Here is a 19,527-nt window from a genome sequence, read left to right as displayed (position 1 = left end):
TTTTCTCTCTCTTTCTGGTGTGTGTGTGTGTGTGTGTGTGTGTGTACCTGTTTCTCTCTCTCTCTCTCTGATGTACACACACTCACACCTCTGTCCCCTCCCCAACATATCACAAGCAAGGACACATCAAGCACCATGACAGGAATGAGGGACACCACAAAGAATCAGGACAAACGTGATCTACCCCTCAGGAAGATGACATTCTTGTAAGAGTAGACCGTAAGGACAAGTAAACAAACCAGACACAGACTCAGTCAACTGCTAACCAAATTTATTTGGGAGAAATTCCATCTGGACTGAACACATGCTAGCATCTTCTTATCATTATTCCCTAAACAAAGCAGTACAGCAACTGTTTACACAGAATTCACATGGGATTAGGTGTTACATGTAACCTGGAGATGACTGGAAGTATATGGGTGGGTGGGCAGAGGTTCTGTGGAAATACAATGTCATTTTCTAAAACCTACCTGAGCATCCAAGAATTTTGGTTCCTGTACATGGCGACAGAGTCAATCCCCTGCAGACACCAGGGGACAGTTTTATATAAACACATTCCCCTCCTTGATTCCAGTCCTCTGACAAACCTTAATACATTTGCAAATGGCAAAATCTCGTATGGAACCGCAGCAAAAAGAGAAGTGGGCATACAATCAGCCCACAGCAAGCAGCACGTGGAACTGGCGACAGGGGTAGCTAGCTTGGAAGGGGCAAGGCTCTTCCACCTCTTATGTGCACTATTCTGGGAATGCTGGCCTTTCTCTACTTCAGTTAGGCCTCTTCACCCAGCATGGAAAATCATCGCCATCTCCGAGCTTATAGCTCACAGCGGCCTCCAGATCATCAGTCTGAGAGCCCAGGAGGAACCTGTGGTGAGAGTCGGAATGAAGAATCAAATCAGACATTGTGAAAACCTTCCAGTTCCTTCAAGACTGTAATCAGTGCACAGACTCAGGAGAGCCCACATGCAAGTTTAGTCTCACAGGCTCAGAATGTAAGAAGAGTTCATGTCTGGGTTTAGGGGACAGAGCCAAAGAAAGATCGAAAGTTCAAGCATGCAAAAGCATGTCTTCCTTACTGAGGCCTTTTTGTTCTATCCAGCCCCTGGATGGCCGGGGTAAGGGCCACCTGCAGTATCTGCTTTACCTGGGCCAAGATTCAAATGTTTACCTCACCCAAAAACAAATCCACAGTTAATCAGCGTTCTACAGCTGTGACTGGGTACCTGGCATAAATATCTCTTATTTATTTATTTATTTATAGAGCTTTTTTTTTTTTAATTAAGTCTGAAATATCAGTAAAAATACTGATGTGTTGGGGGTGTTTCACATCCCAAATCCCGGTACTTAATTCTGCGTCTGTCCTGTTACTTAACTCGTTAAAAAGCTGAATGGTGCGGTGATTTGAGCTTTCAAAACTTCAACGGTAAGTCAGAAGATGACGCGCTGAGGTTTGAAGAATGGGTTGAATCCGGACGCTGGAACAGTCGGTAGCCAGAACGGTGAAACACGTAAAAAGACGGGCGATTCCTTAAGGTGTCAAATGTCATATCCTTTAGTTCCGAAGTGGCATCCCTGTCTCTAAAGTCCCCTGCAGTATGAACCACGCCGTAACAGGTAAGCGCAAAGGCCAAAAGGGTCTGGAGAACTATATCCGCCGGCAGCGGCTCATACTTCTTTTCTGTCAGTCGCGCATGAGAGCGATGCTGAGCAGCTGAGAAGGCCGCGTGGGTGAGGGCGAAGAGACCGACGCCCATCAGCACCTTCCACAGCCACGCCACCATGGTTCCGAAGGAATCGCTGCCCCAGAGCTAGCCTTCCACACTGGGATAAATATGCTAAGGAAATGAAAGACTTGTCTTGGTTCAGTCTCGTCTGGCCTCGTCACTTTGGACCTGTAGCAGCGCAGTACATCAAGGTGGGATCACTTAGCTCACGGCCACTGGGAAGCAGAGAGAGAGAGAGAGAGGATCAGGCCAAACCCCAACGACTTAACTTACCCACTAGTCCCTCCTCTTCTCCTCCTCATGTGTATTACAGACAGCGTCTCACTGTGTAGCCCAGGTTGACCTCACACTTGCGGCAATCCTCTTGCCCCAGCTTCCTAGGTGTTGAGATTACAGATATCACACCACTACATCTTGCTGGTCCTATCTTGGCTGCAACCAAACCTTGAACACATGAGTCTTGGAGGAAATACTGCAGCCAGAACAATGTTTAGCCGTATATCTGCATATCCTGTGGCTCAATCAAGTTGACCAACTTGATGATGTAACTGCATCACACACAGAGCAGGGACAGCCACTCAGTGGCTTGGAATCGACCCTAGGCTAACCTCGGTTACAAGGGTAACTGAGATAATGTTCCTTTTTCTTTTCTTTTTTCCTTTCTTTGTTTTTTGTTTTGTTTTGTTTTTTGTTTTTGTTTTTGTTTTTGAGACAGAGACAGGGTTTCTCTGTGTAGCCCTGGCTGTTTTGAAACTCACTCTGTAGACCAGGCTGGCCTGGACATCAGAGATCTGTCTGTCTGTCTCTGCCTCCTGAGCACTGGGATTAAAAGGTGTGCTCTTCCTATTCAGAGTTCTCTCTGCTTACTGAGGCTCCTTGTGTCAAGACAAGTCAGAGGGAATGTACATATTTATTTATAGGTTTGGGAGCAACTTAGTCACTAAAATGAGATACACTCTTTTGGTATCTGTTGACACAAACAGGAAAGCTCACGCCTCTAATCCCAGCACCTGTGGTTAATTCCTAGCATCTCTGGTAGCTTACAACTCTAGTTCCAGGGAATCCAACACCTTCTTCTGGCCTCTGAGGGCATCAGGCACGCATGTGATGCACAGGCATACATGCACGAAAACTACAATAAAACCTGCCTCAACCAAGGAAGGAGAAGGAGCTCCCAAAAGCTGTCCTCTGACCTCCACATGCATGCTGTGTGGCACACACACACAGTAATAACAAAAACTACAACTTTTTAAAATGCCACCTATATTTCCAGTGGATGGGCAGCTCTCCCTACGGTGACTCAAGGATCCAGGCTGCAACTCTGGCTCTCCCATAGATCCTAGTAGTCATCTCCATGCTGCCAGCAGAAAGGGAAAGAGAATCCTTGGGGGGGGGGGGCGGGGTGGGGCGGGGGGGCGGGGTGGGGGGGCGTGGCACACTTCATTCTTGATTATGTACCACTGGTGAGAACCAGCCACAGAGTCATGCTGCAAAGGAGGCCAGGGTACACACTGGTCAGGAACTATAATTCCCAATGCTTAGAACAGCAGATTAATGGGGTGGACAGCCAGGTTGACTTTCTGAGAGAACTGGGTGGCAGGCATTTGGGTGCTCATATTCTAGTTCTGTGTCAGACTTTTTATTTATTCCTTTGTTTTGCCTATATGTACGTATGTGAACCTCTAGCATGCCTGGCACCCAAAGGAGGCAGAAGATGGTGTCAGATATCCTGGAACTAGAGTGGCGGTTGGCCTTCAGCCACTATGTGGGTACTGGGAACTGAACCTGGGTCCTTTGAAAGAGGAACACATGCTCTTGACTGTGTAGCCAACTCTCCAGCTCCCCTATCAAGGGTCTTTACGTTGTGACACCACTGACATGCTAGACTACTTAATTCCTCTTTAGAGAGAAGACTGTGCAGTGCACAGTAGGGTGCTTAACACCACCTCTGGCTCCTACCCATCTGATGCCAGTAGTTCCCCAGCCCCAGTCCTGACAGTAAAAAATGTCTCTCCAGCTGGGCATGGTGGCGCACACCTTTAATCCCAGCACTTGGGAGGCAGAGGCAGGTGAATTTCTGTTGAGTTCATGGCCAGCCTGGCTTACAATAATAACACACATAAATAAATAAATGTAACAAACTGTTTTATTATCTCTTAGCACTGGAAAATGTAGCCAGAGTTACAGAAGGTTGTGAGCCATATGTGGATTCCAGAATTAGACCAGGGATCTTGGCGACCACACCTGGGGCTCTAACAACTGAACCATCTCTCCAGTCCCACAGCTGGAGTTTTACAACCTCATGTGAATTGTTCTGACAAACAGGCCTGAAAACTCCAGGTTTATGACTTTTTATCACTTGCTGTTTAGTTTGAAAATAGTGTGCAAACCATGTTGGCTATTCTTGGTTGTCAACCTGACTATATCTGGAATGAACTACAATCCACAGAGGGCACACTTTTGATCTGGATCTTGAAGCAGGAAGACAACACAAGATCTTAATCTGGATGGACACACATCTTTAATCCAGATCTGGAGGACAACAGAAGATGGGAGCGTTCCTTCTTCACCTGCTTGCACTTATTGCCAGCACGTCTATTGGAGCCTAATTCTTCAGGGTTCCAGCTTAGACAGAAGACCAGCTGAAACACCAAGCCTTGTAGGACCGAACTACTACTACATTCTTGGACTTCCCACTCACAGCTGGCCATTGTTGGGTTAGTTGGTCTGCAGCCTTTAAGTTGTTCCAATTAATTCCAGATAGATAGATAGATAGATAGATAGATAGATAGATAGATAGATAGATAGATAGATTCATTCAATAAGTTCTGTAACTCTAGAGAACCTTAATACAGAAACCTTGGGCACAAAAGTCACCCTCAAGTAAGAACAATTGTTCTACATAAGAAAGAAACAGTCAGGGGCTGGAGAGATGGCTCAGCGGGTAAAAGCACTGACTGCTCTTCCAAAGGTTATGAGTTCAAATCCCAGCAACCACATGGTGGCTCACAACCATCCTTAATAAGATCTGACACCCTCTTTTGGTGTGTCTGAAGACAGCTACAGTGTACTTAGATATAATAATAAATCTTTAAAAAAAAAAAAAGAAAGAAACAGCCTGTCAGCTGGATATTGAATGTAATGAAATAGCACCTTCAACCTCTTTATCACTTGCAAAGCTCCGAGGATTGCTGTTCCGTTTTGCTCACAAAATTACTGACAGAGTAGCAGAGGCGCTGGCTTGAAGACCCAGAGAGAACCGCATGACGTGTCCTCAAGTTCTCAGCTGAGCTGTTACCAGACTAGGAGAATAATCTCCAGAGATGCCGCACTCACTGCTTGGCAAAGCCAGGACAACTCGAAAAGAAACACTCTAGCGTCCTTTGCAATTTAGTGGGACCATGTGACAATTACAGAAGTGACCTGAAGTGATGTGTACTACTCCTCGCTAAGGCTTCTAATTGTTCTCTTCCTTTGTGACTGGAACTAAGACTCTTTTGTTGCTTATTTTGTTTTGTTTTACCACGCTGGCTTGTCTGTAAAGAATAGTCTTTCTGGGCTGTTACATGTCCCCTGAAATTTCTATGCAGAAACAAGATTTTTATTATTATTATTTGCGTAATGTAAGACAATATTTTTGAACATCTAAGCAATTCTTGTTCTTTCCGAGGGTGATGAAACAGGCTCTTAGGAAGGATGTTATTTCCAGGAAATGGACTGTAATGATTCCTTTGTGTCTGTTAAAAACAGGAAGTAGTAACAGCCAGGCAAGCCTTGGGATGCCAATAGTTTGCTTTATCTCCTAAACACCTGCCAGCAGGGTGTTACTTTGCTAAACAGCTTTCCTGGCTGTTGTGGATGGGGGATTCCTTTGCACTCCACGGAAAGCTCTGAGCTGAGTGTCTGGGCTTAGCTTGTCGTCCCCATGAACTCTAGATTTGCAGACTGCTACAGATTGAAGTATTAGATTCTATATTCATAAGAACATACAAGGCTCTAGAAACTCAGTAAAGGTGGTTATTGGAAAATAACTTGATTGCGATGTGTGATCAATCAATAAGGATTCATTTGAAACACAACTGGGAAGAAAGAACATAGCTGCTGGAGTTTCCGAGCGATGAGGATTCTCATGTAAAGTCTAAGTATTCCAGCTGAGCAGCGCAATCTGGACCCGAATAAGCAAGTTTAAAAAGATTTTTGTTTTTAATTATGTATCTGTATGTGTATCATGTATAGTGCCTGCAGAGGAGGGCATCTAGTTCCCCAGGCACTGGAGTTACAGATGGGTGCTGGGAACCAAACGGGGAGCTCTGCAAGAGAACCAAGCTCTAAACTGTTGAGCCTTCTCTCCAGCCCCACAGCTGATTTTTCACAACCCCATGTGTGTAACTCTCTACAAACAGGCCCGAGAACACCAACCTTGATTCCTTTCTTTCACTTGCTAGTTAGTTTAACAAAATAGAATAACTGGTGGTGTCTATCATTCAGTGAAAGTCCAGGACACTGTCCAAATACCTTTCCAGGCCCCGTGCTCTCTGCTGGCTGGCTGGGGCCTCCTCAATCACCAAAGAATCAAGTGTGGAGATGGAGTATACCAGGAAGTGCTTGAACCAGACACTGATGAAACCTGTCCCTCCTCAGCCAGCAAAATGTAGTGAGAATATTGTTATGTTTCAGGCTTCCGGTTATATATCAGCTTTACACTGACGTTCCCAGGCCACCTAGGGAGAAGGAGAACTGGCTATTCATCCCATACCACCAGTAGAACTGTGTCGCTCTGAACATTTTATATAACCTGCCTGCATATACTGCTATAGTCTCTTCCAGTCCACAAATCCCACTCTCATTGAAAAGCCTCATGCCCGACATAAGACGGCTCATTCAATGCTCAGTGTACAAAAAAGATCTGAAAGGGCTGGAGAGATGGCTCAGTGGTTAAGAGCATTGGCTGCTCTTCCAGAGGTCCTCAGTTCAATTCCCAGCAAACACATGGTGGCTCACAACCATCTGTAATGGGATCCGATGATGCCCTCTTCTGGTGTGTCTGAAGACAGCTACAGTGTACGCATATAAATAAATAAATAAAAATAATAAATACATCTTTTTCTAAAAAAGGATTTTTAAAAAGTTTATTTCACATGAAGCTGTTGTCGTGTGACTGTTTTTTTTTTCTTTTTGTGGGGATGAAGCACACCAGGACACAGGATCTACGAATGCTGCCATCTTTAAGCATTTGCACGGTTGTTTCACAGTGCTCTGCATCCTCTACCCATCAGTCTCTGAGGCTCTTTTCATCTTTGCAAAACCAACATTCTGTACTACACAATCCACACCCCTCTCTTTCTGTGCGACTCTTTGAGTGTGACTGCCCTAGGCATGCCCGTTTGTGAAGTCGAGCAATATTTGTTATTTTGTGATGGTTTATTTTACACAGTTCACCCATACCATACTACGAATTAGAATTCCCTCTCTTTTTATGGCCAAATGTAACTCCCTGAATGACTACATGACATTTTTATGTAGCTGTTTGTCAGCAGGCCTAGGTTAGCTCCACCTTCTGGCTGTTCTGAATAAGTTATGAGGGTTTTTGTTGTTGCTGTTGCTATTTGTTCTGTTTTTGTGCTGTTGTTTGGAAACAGCATCTCACTATGTACTCCTGGCTGACCTGGAACTCACTACATAAACCAGGCTGGTCTCAAACTCAGTGATTCATCTGCCTCTGCCTCCCAAGTGCTGTGACCAAAAATGAATGCAAAAACTCAACAGAAATACAGAGATACAGATACTTAACAGAAAAGGAAATAAGCAGGTATATCAAGAGGTACACTGGGTGGCTGTCTTAGTCAGCGCATGCCCCCATAACAAGCCCACAGGGTGGGTGCTCAAGGAACTGGATTGACCCCCCCCCCCACAGTTCTGAAGGATGAAACTAAAGGGTACCACGTGAAATTCTAGTAAGGATGCTCTTCCCAGCTTCCTCCTTCCTGTGTTCGAAATGGCCTTTCCTTAGGGACATTAGGGGACACAGCAAGCTCTTCGGTCTCAAGAGCTCAACCCTCTAGACTTCATCTAAACACTAATTACATTCCAAAGGCCAGCCAGTCTCTAAATAGCATCGCACCGAGTCTAAGGCTGAAGCCGGTAACTGCTGAGAGGATGCAATGCAGTCTACAGTGATCCACTCCAGGTCCCCCAAATTTATTCATTCTCTCTCTCTCTCTCTCTCTCTCTCTCTCTCTCTCTCTCTGTAAATGAGTGTAGAGAGGCTAGAGGGATGGTTCAGCAGTTAAAAGCATTGACTGCTCTTCTAGAGGACCCAGGTTTGACTCCCAGCACCCACCTGTGTGCTCAAAACAGTCCGTAACTCTAGTTTTAGGGGAACCTATTCCACTGGTCTCTGAGGCACCTGTACTCATGTGCACACACCCATTTGCAGGCACACATACCCACATATAATTTAAAAATTAAAAGTAAATCTTTTTTTTTTTTTCTTTTTGGTTTTCGCACAGGATTTCTCTGTATAGCCCTGGCTGTCCTGGAACTCACTCTATAGGCCAGGCTGGCCTTGAACTCAGAAATCCTCCTGCCTCTGCCTCCCAAGTGCTGGGATTAAAGGTGTGTGCCACCACGCCCGGCTAAAAGTAAATCTTTTCTTTAAAAATAAAGAGGAAGAGAAGGAAAAAAGAAGAAAAAGGAGGAAGAAGAGGAAGAGGAAGAGGAGGAAGAAGAATATTTAGAGCATTGCTCTTCATAATAGCAAGAACCTACAAACATATTGAGTGGCCATCAGTGGCCTAGTCGAGCAATAAGCCACAAGGTATAATAAGCCTGCAAAGGGCCATTACACAAAGTGAAGGATGTACACTGACATCCACAATACAGAGTTCTACTGACACATTTAGCACATGAAAAAAAAGTTGCTCCACACACACACACAAAAAATTCATACAGCAAGATGAATTTTTATAAAGCTAAAAATAACCCAAAGCAAGAATAGATAACCCTGTAGAGACATACACAGGACACAAGGCCTAAAGGGATGTAGACACCACGAGGCCTGGAGGCACAGGGCCCCAATCCCACTGGTTCAAGGCCAGTCTGAGTAATTTACCAAAACCCTATCTCAAAATAAAAGTGTAGACAGGACCCTGGGGGTATATATAGCTGTGACAGAGCACCTACCCAGAATGCACTGGGCCCCAGGCTTGCCCTAGCACCATAAACCAACAACCAAAGCAGTAGAAATGCAAAAGGAGGTGAAGGTTGGATAAAGTAAGAGCAGACTAGTTTCAAGCTGTGAATGCTGGAAGTTTTCCATGTAAGTACATTCAACATAATTTAAGAGGGAAAGCAAAGACTGATGAGCACCAGATTCAGGACATGGGCTACGTAAGAAGTAGGAGGCAGGCAGGATCTTGGAATGGAGGAGAAGCCTACAATGCCATGTCTTTTTCTGGGTCTTTCCATTACTATAACAAAATGCCTGATAATCAACCTACAAAGGTGAAAGGCTTGGGGGCCTCAGAGATCGGAGGTTGAGGCTCCAGCCCCTCTACTGCTTTTGAGTCTATGACAGGACACGGGACACGCCGATGATGACCTAATACTTCCCCGCAGGCCTCTCCTCTTACAGGTTCCACCAAACCCTAAGAGAGCTATGTCTGCGACCAAACCTCTACCAGGCACCCCAGGTCCAAATCGTACCATGCCAGATCTGCTGCAGCTTGGTTTTGTGTTGAATGATGAGTTGGTGAACTCCCATGATACAACAAACTAGGTAACGAGATTAAGGCAGGCCACGCACGGAACAATGCAAACCCAATTAGAGAGCAGAAAGGAAAGCATGAAATCACTGTTCACGGCTCTTGGCAGCACTAGGTAGGCAGATCAGGATGTGTGCTTCTGATGCTGGAGACTTAGCGGCTAGCTCTCCTGTCCTTCCCTGGCCTGCCCTCCCTGGAAGGCCTTTCTCTCACTAGCATCTCTGACTGGCTGACTGTACACCAACTAGCAGAGGTCTGTGGTGGTCTCAGGCTTCTAGACTCCTGATTAAGAGAGGCACTGGATACTTAAGATGTCACACAAGTGGCTGGATTATATTGCCCAAACCTCAGGCTAACCAACAGGGGTTTATATCTGTGCCTGGCATACGGTTAATATTAAATGTCAACTTGCCAGGATCTAAACTCATTTAGCGGACAAACTTCTGGGCATATCTCTGAGAAATTTTCTTTCTTCCTTCCTTCCTTTCCTTCCTTTCTTTCTTCCTTTCTTTCTTTCTTTCTTTCTTTGTTTCTTTCTTTCTTTCTTTCTTTCTTTCTTTCCGTCCTTCCTTCCTTCCTTCCTTTCCTTCTTTCTTCTTCTTCTTCCTCTTTTTTTTGTTTGTTTTTCGAGTTTTTGGAGACAGGGTTTCTCTGTCTAGCCCTGGATGTCCTGGAAATCACTCTGTAAATCAGGCTGGCCTCAAACTCAGAAATCTGCCTGCCTCTGCCTCCCGAGTGCTGGGATTAAAGGCGTGGGCCACCACTGCCCGGGTTATTTTGTTTGTTTGTTTGGAGAAATTTCTCGATTGGGTTAACAAAAGTTGGAAGATCCAACCTAAATGCGAGTGGTACCATTTCACTGTCCAAGGACCTAGACTGAATACAATGAAGAAAATTTTCTTATAGTTTTGCCAGCTAGTGGTGGCGCACGCCTTTAATCCCAGAGATTTGGGAGGCAGAGGCAGGCAGATCTCTGAGTTTGAGGCCAGCCTGGTCTACAAAGGAAGTTCTATTAACAGCCAGGGCTACACAGAGAAATCCTGTCGTGAATAATAAAAAATTATATATATATATTTGGGGGGGCAGGGTCTTCTCTATTATGCATCTCTGGCTGACCTGGAACTTAGAGACTCACCTGTCTCTGCCTCCCCAGTGCAGAAATTAAAGGCACTCGTTATTATGCCCAGCCAAAAATATAAGAAAAAATTAAAATATGAATAAATCAAGTGAAGTACCAACATCTATCTTTCTGCTTCCTGACTGCAGATGTGATGTGATCAGCCACCTTGTGCTGCTGTGACTTTGCCACCATGACCGACTATATACTCTTGGACTGTGGGCCAAATAACGGGCTTCCCACATTAGACTGCCTGTGGCAGGTACTTTGTCAGAGCAAGGAGAAAAACAATGAATAAAGAGACCCTAAAGCATTTTGCCTAAATGTGAAAGAGAAATAACTAACTGGGCTCCTGTGGATACCCCCTAAAAAGAGACAAGTCTTCCTTCAAAGAGAAAAATGAACCTGTCAAAGAGAAAAAGTTCTTCGATACTTAGAAAAGCAGTACAAAGAAAACCTTGTTCAAAATTAGGTCCCCAAATTAGGGACGTCTACAAGAGACTTTTCAGTGCAGAGAAAAGATGGAACTTAACCCTGACTGCACCACAGAGCAGACAGGGAACGTATAGCCACGGGCGAGGGTAAGGTCAGTGGATGGAAAATTACCAAGAGGAAATAGGAAAAGTAAGAGGGTGTCTGGCTAAACTGACCTGACAGGATTCCTACTGAAGACAAGCCAGCATGAACAAGCACCACCCTCGGCTTGGTGCAGAATAAAAAGCCTGCTCGTGGGAGCCATCAGATAATGAAGCAGAGGGTCTGGCTAAATGACCTTGGCAGAGTTCTTTGCTAAAACCAGATCTTACGAGGAACTACACAGACAGAGCTAGGAGAGAGTTCAAACTCAAGAGACTGACTAAACTTTGTTCAAGTAGTAGATCGTTGTCAAGTAAGAAACAGAAATGCCCCTTGTTGTGTGGTGGCAGAGGCACTGATGTCCACCAAAGGTCAGCACTAAATTCTTCTCAGTCCGCAACGGTCATGAGACTGAGGAAAGAAAAACCCAGGCTGGTTACCCCCACCCCTCCTGGCTCCTCCAGCTCTAGTGTGGTCCCAGAGCGGAGGTGAGTGGGCGCCTCGGCATCCGTAACAACTCCTCCTCAATGCAAATGCCCTGAGTCACTTATGCAGTGCTGTGAGTGGCACTTGTTGTTCTTGTTGTGGTCAGTAGCCACAAACAACAGAAAGGGGGTGGGGGTGGGGCAGGGTTTGCTCTGCTCACAGTTCCAGCCAGTCTCATCATGGAAGGGAAGGCAAGGCACAACACGTCAGTCCATGGCAGCAAGACAACATGGAAGAATGGCTAACCCTCATTATCAACCTGACTGGATTCATAATCACCCAGGAGTCCTAGACTAAATAAAAAGGAAGAAACAAAAAGTGGGCGGGGCGTGAGCATTCCTCCCATCAGCCACCTGTCACTCCAATCACCACACCTCTCTGCCTCAAACTGAGAATCGAGAAAAACCCTCTTCTCTTCCACTGTCAGATGCTCTGTCACTGCAACAAGATGATAATACACAGCTTTCCAAAGCATGGCAGACTAGGTAGGAAGCAGAGTTTCATTCAACAACGTATTGAGCGCTCCCAGTGTTTCAGGTCCCGCACCACGCAGGCGCTGACGGACAACAGCCTCCACCAATGACAGCTCTATTACTACAGCATCTGGTAGAGGCAGAGCAACTCCAGCACACTCAAGATGGACACCTGAGCTTAACTACTAGGAGGCAAAGGAATCCAAGAAGCCATCCCAGAGGAAGTGATACCAAGTGAAGCCCAAGAGATAAACTGGGGTGAAGGATGTCTGAGGAAGGATGTCGTGTGCAAACAGAAGCACCAGAGGTGCTATTGTCACCGATAAAGGTGGGCATGGAGGCTTCACATGAAGGTGACACCTAAGTCTGGGGATGGTGGGATCTCTGCTAAGGAGGAAAGGACAGTGGTGTCTGGAAGACCTGTAAGTAATATGAGTGACAGAGCAAACAAGAAGAGGGCAGGACAGCAACTTAGCATTAGCAGCAGTCACATTTAGTAGCTTGCAGTGAAGGTGACAGAAAAACCCGAAGAAGGGAGAGTGTCCTCATATGAACTTTAAATATCTCCAAAGGTCCAAACATTAAGCTTTGTCTCTAGGTGACACTATTAGAAGACAGTAAAACATTAAGAGGTGATCCCTAGTGGGAAGTCTTAAGGTCACTGAGATCACAGGCCTTGAATGGAACTGGGGAACACTGACCACTTCCTCTCAAAGTTCTGTCTCTGCATGCACTCCCCACCATTGCTACCCAGCACCAAAACAACAGCCTAAAAGCTCCCTCATCCAGACTGGAAACCTGTAAAATGAATCTACCGGATGTGTCCCCTGGCACCTATAATCCCATCATTTGTGAAGCTAAGCCAGGACTGCAAGTGTGTGTCTAGTCTGAGCTACATACTGAGACACTGTCTGGAAGGGAGAAAAGATTGCAGTTTACAATAAAAGCAGGAGCTGGAGAGATGGCTCAGCAGCAGAGAGCACATACTGCTTTTGCAAAAGACACAGTTTAGTTCCCAGCTCCCACCTCCATGGCTCAGGACCAACTCCAACTCCGGGAATCTGATGCCCTCTTCTGGCCTCCAGGGATACCTGAATTTGGGTGTACATACCTATACACTGTACACACACATACACACAAATAATTAAAAATAAATATTTAGCTGGGCGGTGGTGGCACACACCTTTAATCCCTTGGGAGGCAGAGGCAGGCAGATTTCTGAGTTCGAGGCCAGCCTGGTCTACAAGGTGAGTTCCAGGACAGCCAGGGCTATACAGAGAAACCCTGTCTCGAAAAAATAAATAAATAAATAAATAAAATATTTAATAAATCAAAAATAAATAAAATCATTAACTCAAATAAACCCTTTTCCTTATAAGTTGATTCTCTCAGATACTTGCTATAGTAAAGAAGAGCTGGCTAAGAGAAAAGGGAGAAAGAAGAGAAGAGAGTCAAATGGACAGATTCTCAGCCAAGGCAACAGCTGTGTATCAGACAGGGATATATTTTAAAGTGAAGACGAATGATATGAAGTACTAACAACATAGTCTTTCCATTCAGACAGACCTAAGTTCAATTCCCCAGCTCTGCCCTTCACTGTCTGTGAGACCTTGGGCAAATCACTTAACCTGGCAAAGATTTCACTTCTTCACCTTAGAAATCAGGACCATAAACAAATCTCACAGCTGCTGGAAGGATGGAGTGGCACCATGTGTGCAAATGACGCAACCCAAAACACAGCATATGGAGAGCCATGGAGAGCCAGAGAACCAGACAGCAGAAGGAAGTCACTGGCCTTGATGCCAGTGTTAGCAGACTCCATTAGTCAGGTGCAGGTGCTGAAGGAAATGATCCAGTGCACACTCGTTCCAGGGTCCCTGACCTGTCCCTGACTATGAGCAGAGACCTCAGTGCTCCAGAAGAGGATATACTCACTGGAAGAAGGTGACATGCCTACTGGTAAAAGACTTTCCTCTGGGAGCCTGGCACACTCTCACATCTTGTGGATGGAAAGACCCTGCCTCTTGACACCTGAGCCTCTTTTCAGTGTTGTGCTTCTAACAGGCACACTTGAAAGACAACAGCTTACTACTTCCTTTATATGCCGTAGATTCCCTCCTCCCCAAGCTCCATGTTTCTCAGCTATGACACAAACCATCTGCATGTGGAGCATCCATCTGGGCCCATCACACTGCCCCTGCAGGGCTTGGAGGCAAGAACTAACGCAAAAGCGGTAAAGTCCTGGTCTCTACTCTCAAAGTCTTGTGTCTTCTGCCAATGACCAGAGCCATCAATGTGTGCAGGGTTGGAAAGCCATGAGTGTAAGCCATGGCAAAACCTACAATGAGGATTCAGACAGCACTGTTTGCCAACAAGTAAAGGACAGGGGTAAGAAAGAGGGCTCTAATGGAATAAAGAAGAAAAGGCACACAAGGCTCTGGGCTCTATCTCCAGCACTGCAAGAGAAAAGCCACAGAGTAGTCCCTATTCAGTCTTCTGAAATTCCCCAAACTGTCCTGGAATTCCCTACATAGTCTCAAACCTGCTATCCTGCCTTACTCTCCCAAGAGCTAGAATCCCCGGGGCACACCATCATGCCAGAGTAGAAGAAAGCAGTTTCAACCAAAACCGAGTAGGCAACAGGATCTGGCATGGCCTCTGAGTGAGATGAAGACTGAAAAGTAGCCACTGAATTTAGCAACTAGGTCACTGGCAAGACACATTTCAATGATGTGGTGTGGATGGAAGCCAAACTGTAGCAAAAGAAGAGTGGATGGAGGTGAAGAAGTTGTAACAATGAATACAGGCATTTGTTAGAAGCTTAGCTGAAGCAGGGTGGTAGTGGCGCACACCTTTAATCTCAGCACTTGGGAGGCAGAGGCAGGGGGATCCCTGATTTGAGGCCAACCTGGTCTACAGAGCAAGTTCCAGCACAGCCAAGGCTACAAAGAAATCTTGTCTTAAACAAACAAACAAACAAAAAGCTCTGCTGAAATGGAAGGGGGTGGAGCATTGGTAGCAGGAACAGATTGAGGCAAACTCAAATCTCTCTCTCTCTCTCTCTCTCTCTCTCTCTCTCTCTGTGTGTGTGTGTGTGTGTGTGTGTGTGTGTGTGTGTGTGGTTTGGTTTTTCTTGGTTTTGTTTTGTTTTTCTGAGACAGAGTTTCTCTGTGTAATAGCCCTGGCTGTCCTCCACTCACTTTGTAGACCTAGTGGCCTCGAACTCACAAAAATATACCTGCCTCTGCCTCCTGAGTGCTAGGATTAAAAGGGTGTGCCACCACACTCAGCTTTTCAACTTGTCTCTTAATAAATAGAGAAGATCTGAATGATCATTACTGAGAGCAAGCCCATGAAGAAATATTGGGAGAAAAAAAATAACAGAGGAATGGATTCAGAGAAAGAATGAGACTGCATTTGCCCCACTTATACATCCTCAAGCAGGCCAACCTGCTAGCTCAGGTTTGGGGTCTGTCCTCAGGTGGGTGGCATCCACCCCGCCCCCAAAGGGACCCCATCAGCAGGGATCTTTCACAGCTACTTTCCTGGATGGTCATGCAAGCCAGAAATGAGATCCAGGGGTATTTCCCAAACCAGATTCTCAAGACCCGGATAAGTGTCCTCTGCACACAAAAGCCAAGCAGTTTTGAATGCAGTGCTGAACCGTGAAGCCAGAGCAGAGTTCTCTAAGAACACCAGAGAGTGGGACTTGGGGAGACCCAAGGCCTCAACCTCAAGGCACTTGTTGGAGTTGACAGAGAAGACATATTTGAGAAGATGGAAAAGAATGATCACTTCTACAGCACCTCTGCTTGGATAAGAATTCTCACCCGGCTCACCTCGTCAGGCTCCCGAACCCTCTTCCCAGCCCATTGGTGCATATTCTTATAGAATACGGTTCCAGCAAAGAGTTTTCTCAAGTCAGTTTCGGAAGAACTACTCCAGGTGGCTGATCACCTGCAATGTCTGATGAGGTTTGTCCTCTACCAGCCTGCAGGGATATCGACTGGCAATTCTGTTAGACCAGTTTAGCTAGAATCCCTTTATAGATGGTGCTTTCCCTTTGTCATTTCCCATCCATCAACACCCACCCCAGCTGCTTCGCTATAAACTCAAAACCAAGCTGGGTCTCTCTCCCCTAGTGCCAAACCCTACTGAGGATGGTCCTGAATGAATAACAAGTGTCATTACATTTTTTTTTTCCAAAAAGTATTCACCGGTCTAAGAGACAGCTCAGTGGGTAAAAATGCTTGCCTTGCAAGCAGGACTGAGTTTGGTATCCATGACTCATTTTTAAAAAGAATTAAGCTCTAAATTAATTTAAAGATTTTAATTTATAATTTTTTTTAATTTTTAAAGAAAAATTGTCACACGCCCCTATAACCCCAGCACTCAGGAGTCAGAGTCAGGTAAATCTGTAAACTCGAGGCCAGCCTAGTCTATGTAAAAGGTTCCAGATTAGCCAGGGATACATAATGTGATCTACCTTAAAAAAAAAAAAAAAAAAAGGACTGGTGAGCTGGCTCAGTGGGGAGGAGCATTGACTGCTCTTCTGAAGGTCCTGAGTTCAAATCCCGGCAACCACATGGTGGCTCACAACCATCCGTAATGAGATCTGATGCCCTCTTTTGGTGTGTCTGAAGACAGCTACAGTGTACTTACATATAATAAATAAATCTTTAAAAAAGAAAAGAAAAAGTCGTGTGGTCGTACTCACCTAACAATCCTAAATTAGTAAGGTGGAAAATAGGTGGATTTGTGGAGTTCATTGGCCAGGCAAACTAGCCTGCTTGGGGAGTTCCACGCCAGGGAGAAACTTTGTTAAACAAAAAAGCACCAGGGTAAACAGACACAGAAATACACACACACAGTCTTCACCTTCCAACTCTTGACATAAATGTTACTGTGTTACTATCCTAACCTTCCAGAAGGAGCCAGGGATCTGGAAGCCCAAGGCTTTTCTGATACGTATCAGCAGCAGGTGGTGGACTCCAGCCCTCTGGCCTAGAGCAATACTAGCGACCTTAAGAAAGAAAAAATAAATAAATAAATACAAATAAAACTGCTGCCCCTCCTACAGCTAAGAACAGGGCACATGGGCCTCCAAAATACCTTATCCAAGCACCATGGGTTCCCAGGGGGTTGGTAGAAGAAACCCGAGAAGAAGGCAACAAGGAATGTCTAACCAGAAGCCACATTTCCGCTTTGAAGTAGTAGCAGGAAGACTTAAAGGTCTCCTCTCAGCAGTGTCGGAGGGAGAAAAGAATGCAGAGTTCACAAAACTAGAGTATCCAGATCTGTGTCCGTGCACCAACTACCATCACCTACCTGAAAGCCACTGGGGCTCCAAGAAACGAGCATCGGAACCACCCAAGATGCTAGCTAAATGCACATTTCCAGGCCCGGAGAAGAGGCTTGCTCAGTGGGCATTGAGCCAGGCCTGAGATACTACGCTTTAAACCAGCACCTCGGACAATCTGAGATACTGATTCTCTGCAGAGCCCACTCTTGAGAATCTAGACTCTGCGGCGAACAGGACCTCCAAGTTCCGAAGTTTCTCTCCCTCGCTCGGCGCCCCGACCTCCTCCCACCACCGTAATCCCTGGGCCTCACCTAGGCGCGCAGTCAGGAAAGCATCGGGGAACTCACTGACCTTTGCCAGGAAGCCGCGGGCCCCAAGAGGCGCAGCACAGTGTCCGGCAGGGGGCGCTGCACCAGGGACAAAGCAGGGCGGGGGCGCCGGGCACCCCTAGCCCAGAGCCGCGCGGCGGGAAGGAGCGGGCGCCGGAGAGGGAGGGAGACACGCGGCGGCGCGGGGGCGGGGCGGCCGGCGGGGCGGGGCGGGGCCGACGGGCTGGCGGCGAGCGCCGGGACGGGCTGGCGGCGAGCGCCGGGAGAGCGCGCCGGGGCAGCGAGGAGGGAGGAGCGAGGGGAGTGCGGGCCGCAGCCGCCCCCGCCCCCGCCCCGCGCCCGCGCCTCCCGCGCGCAACAGTTCCCCCAAAGTTGCGGCCGGGGAGGCGCGAAGCCGGCGGGGGACGCGGCCTTAGCCCGGCGCGCGCAGCCCCAGGCGGGCGGCGGCATGGGCACTCGGCAGACCAAGGGCAGCCTGGCGGAGAGAGCCAGCCCCGGCGCGGCGCCCGGCCCCCGCCGCGAACGACCCGACTTCTGGGCGTCGCTGCTGCTGCGCGCCGGGGACAAGGCGGGGCGCGCGGGCAGTGGGCTACCCCCCTATCACCGGCGCGTCGGCATGGTCCAGGAGCTGCTGCGGATGGTGCGCCAGGGCCGGCGGGAGGAGGCGGGGACGCTGCTGCAGCACCTGCGCCAGGTGAGCGCGGGGAGGGGGCATGGGGGGCGCGGCGGCTCCCGGAGCGCCCCGCCCCTACGAGGGGGGTGACAGGAGAGCGCCGGGAGGCACCGCCCAGGGTCCCCGTTTCGCGGGGATGGAGCGGTGTGTCAGCAGGTGCCTCTGTGTTTCCTGCTGAATTTGGGGCCTCAGGCTAGGGTGAGGAAGGCTGACCTGTCCAGGTAGGTAAAGGGGACCTGTTGGACCATTGTCCCTGCTCCTCTCCTCCACAAGTCCCCAGGGATAGTTGATGAGAGAGGATACAGAGAGGAATGCCTGGTCTGGGCCAGAGTTTTCTTCCTCTCTGCTCACAACCTATCACCCTCTTGCAAGGGTCCCCAGGGAATGCGCAGTTATCTGTTTAAGCCAGCTTCTGAGGTATGTCCCTAGGACCAGTAAGATTTCAGCCCCTAGATCGTTTGCAACCAATATTGTGTCTTGTGGTTTCATCTCCCCTAACTTTGGCTGGTCCTTGCAGTGAGACCCCGGCAGAAGTCTTGGTCAGAATGAAGCTAGGCTTGGTTTCTTGGCCAGCAGGAACTGTACTGTACTCTCTCAGCCTGGTCCTGATTCACTGACTAAGGGGCATACTACACATCTGACCAATAGTCCCCTTCAATAGTCCCCTCTATTGAAGGGCTGGTGCCTCACCCACCTCTCGTTTTTTTGTTTTCCTTTCTCATTTTCTTCCGGGGAAAGTGGTAGCCTGTACTATAGGGTCTTGCTGAGTGGCAGAGGCAGGAGGGTGCATAGGTGCTCGGTGGAACAGTGATCAGATCGGTTTGGTCTGGCTTTGTGTCACGGACTCGCACAGACGTTATATTTTTGTGCAGACCTTATATTCTTGGAGGACCCCTGTAGATAAACAGTGTGCTGAAAATGGGGGAGGGGAAACCTCAGCTGACCTTTGTGAGGTTTTCCCATTACTGATAGAAGAAGCTGTAGGGACAACTTCCTGGGAGGAGCTTCCAGGATCTAATTGGATCCACATCTCCCTGGATTCTGAACCATGGCTTCCCTCACACCCTATAATGTTTCTCTGG

The 19,527-nt window shown here is 47.3% G+C and overlaps 2 protein-coding genes across 11 annotated transcripts in view; one reads left to right on the top strand and one right to left on the bottom strand.

Moving 5' to 3' along the window:
• Positions 1–251: 251 nt before the first annotated feature.
• On the bottom strand, positions 252–18,431 carry Mmgt2 (membrane magnesium transporter 2). Of its 9 annotated transcripts, XM_030245807.1 has the most exons (5): positions 17,755–17,979; positions 17,063–17,164; positions 6,242–6,447; positions 1,375–1,941; positions 255–867 (listed from the first exon to the last, which is right to left on the bottom strand). In XM_030245807.1, the coding sequence occupies exon 4, from the start codon at positions 1,781–1,783 to the stop codon at positions 1,412–1,414; it is 372 nt and encodes a 123-aa protein (XP_030101667.1). In that variant the 5' UTR covers positions 1,784–1,941; positions 6,242–6,447; positions 17,063–17,164; positions 17,755–17,979; the 3' UTR covers positions 255–867; positions 1,375–1,411. The 9 variants fall into 9 exon arrangements, with proteins under 9 accessions (NP_778167.1, XP_030101667.1, XP_030101669.1 ...); XM_030245809.1 differs by lacking the exon at positions 6,242–6,447; XM_030245808.1 differs by lacking the exon at positions 17,063–17,164.
• Lrrc75a (leucine rich repeat containing 75A) overlaps positions 18,088–19,527 on the top strand; it is a 43,640-nt gene continuing 42,200 nt past the window's right edge. The window contains exon 1 of one of the 2 annotated variants that reach the window (NM_198861.1): positions 18,088–18,466. In NM_198861.1, the coding sequence (NP_942561.1) occupies positions 18,221–18,466 (246 nt within the window). In that variant the 5' untranslated portion in view covers positions 18,088–18,220. Of the gene's footprint in view, positions 18,467–18,561; positions 18,667–19,527 lie in introns of those variants that run through there. The other variant, NM_001357955.1, reaches the window with a different exon arrangement.

Source organism: Mus musculus, chromosome 11 (genome assembly GCF_000001635.26).
Source record: "Mus musculus strain C57BL/6J chromosome 11, GRCm38.p6 C57BL/6J".
In the NCBI taxonomy this organism is placed as follows: Eukaryota; Metazoa; Chordata; class Mammalia; order Rodentia; family Muridae; genus Mus; species Mus musculus.
The sequence above is the reverse complement of the archived record's forward strand: the minus strand, read 5'-3'. Positions and strand labels throughout refer to the sequence as shown.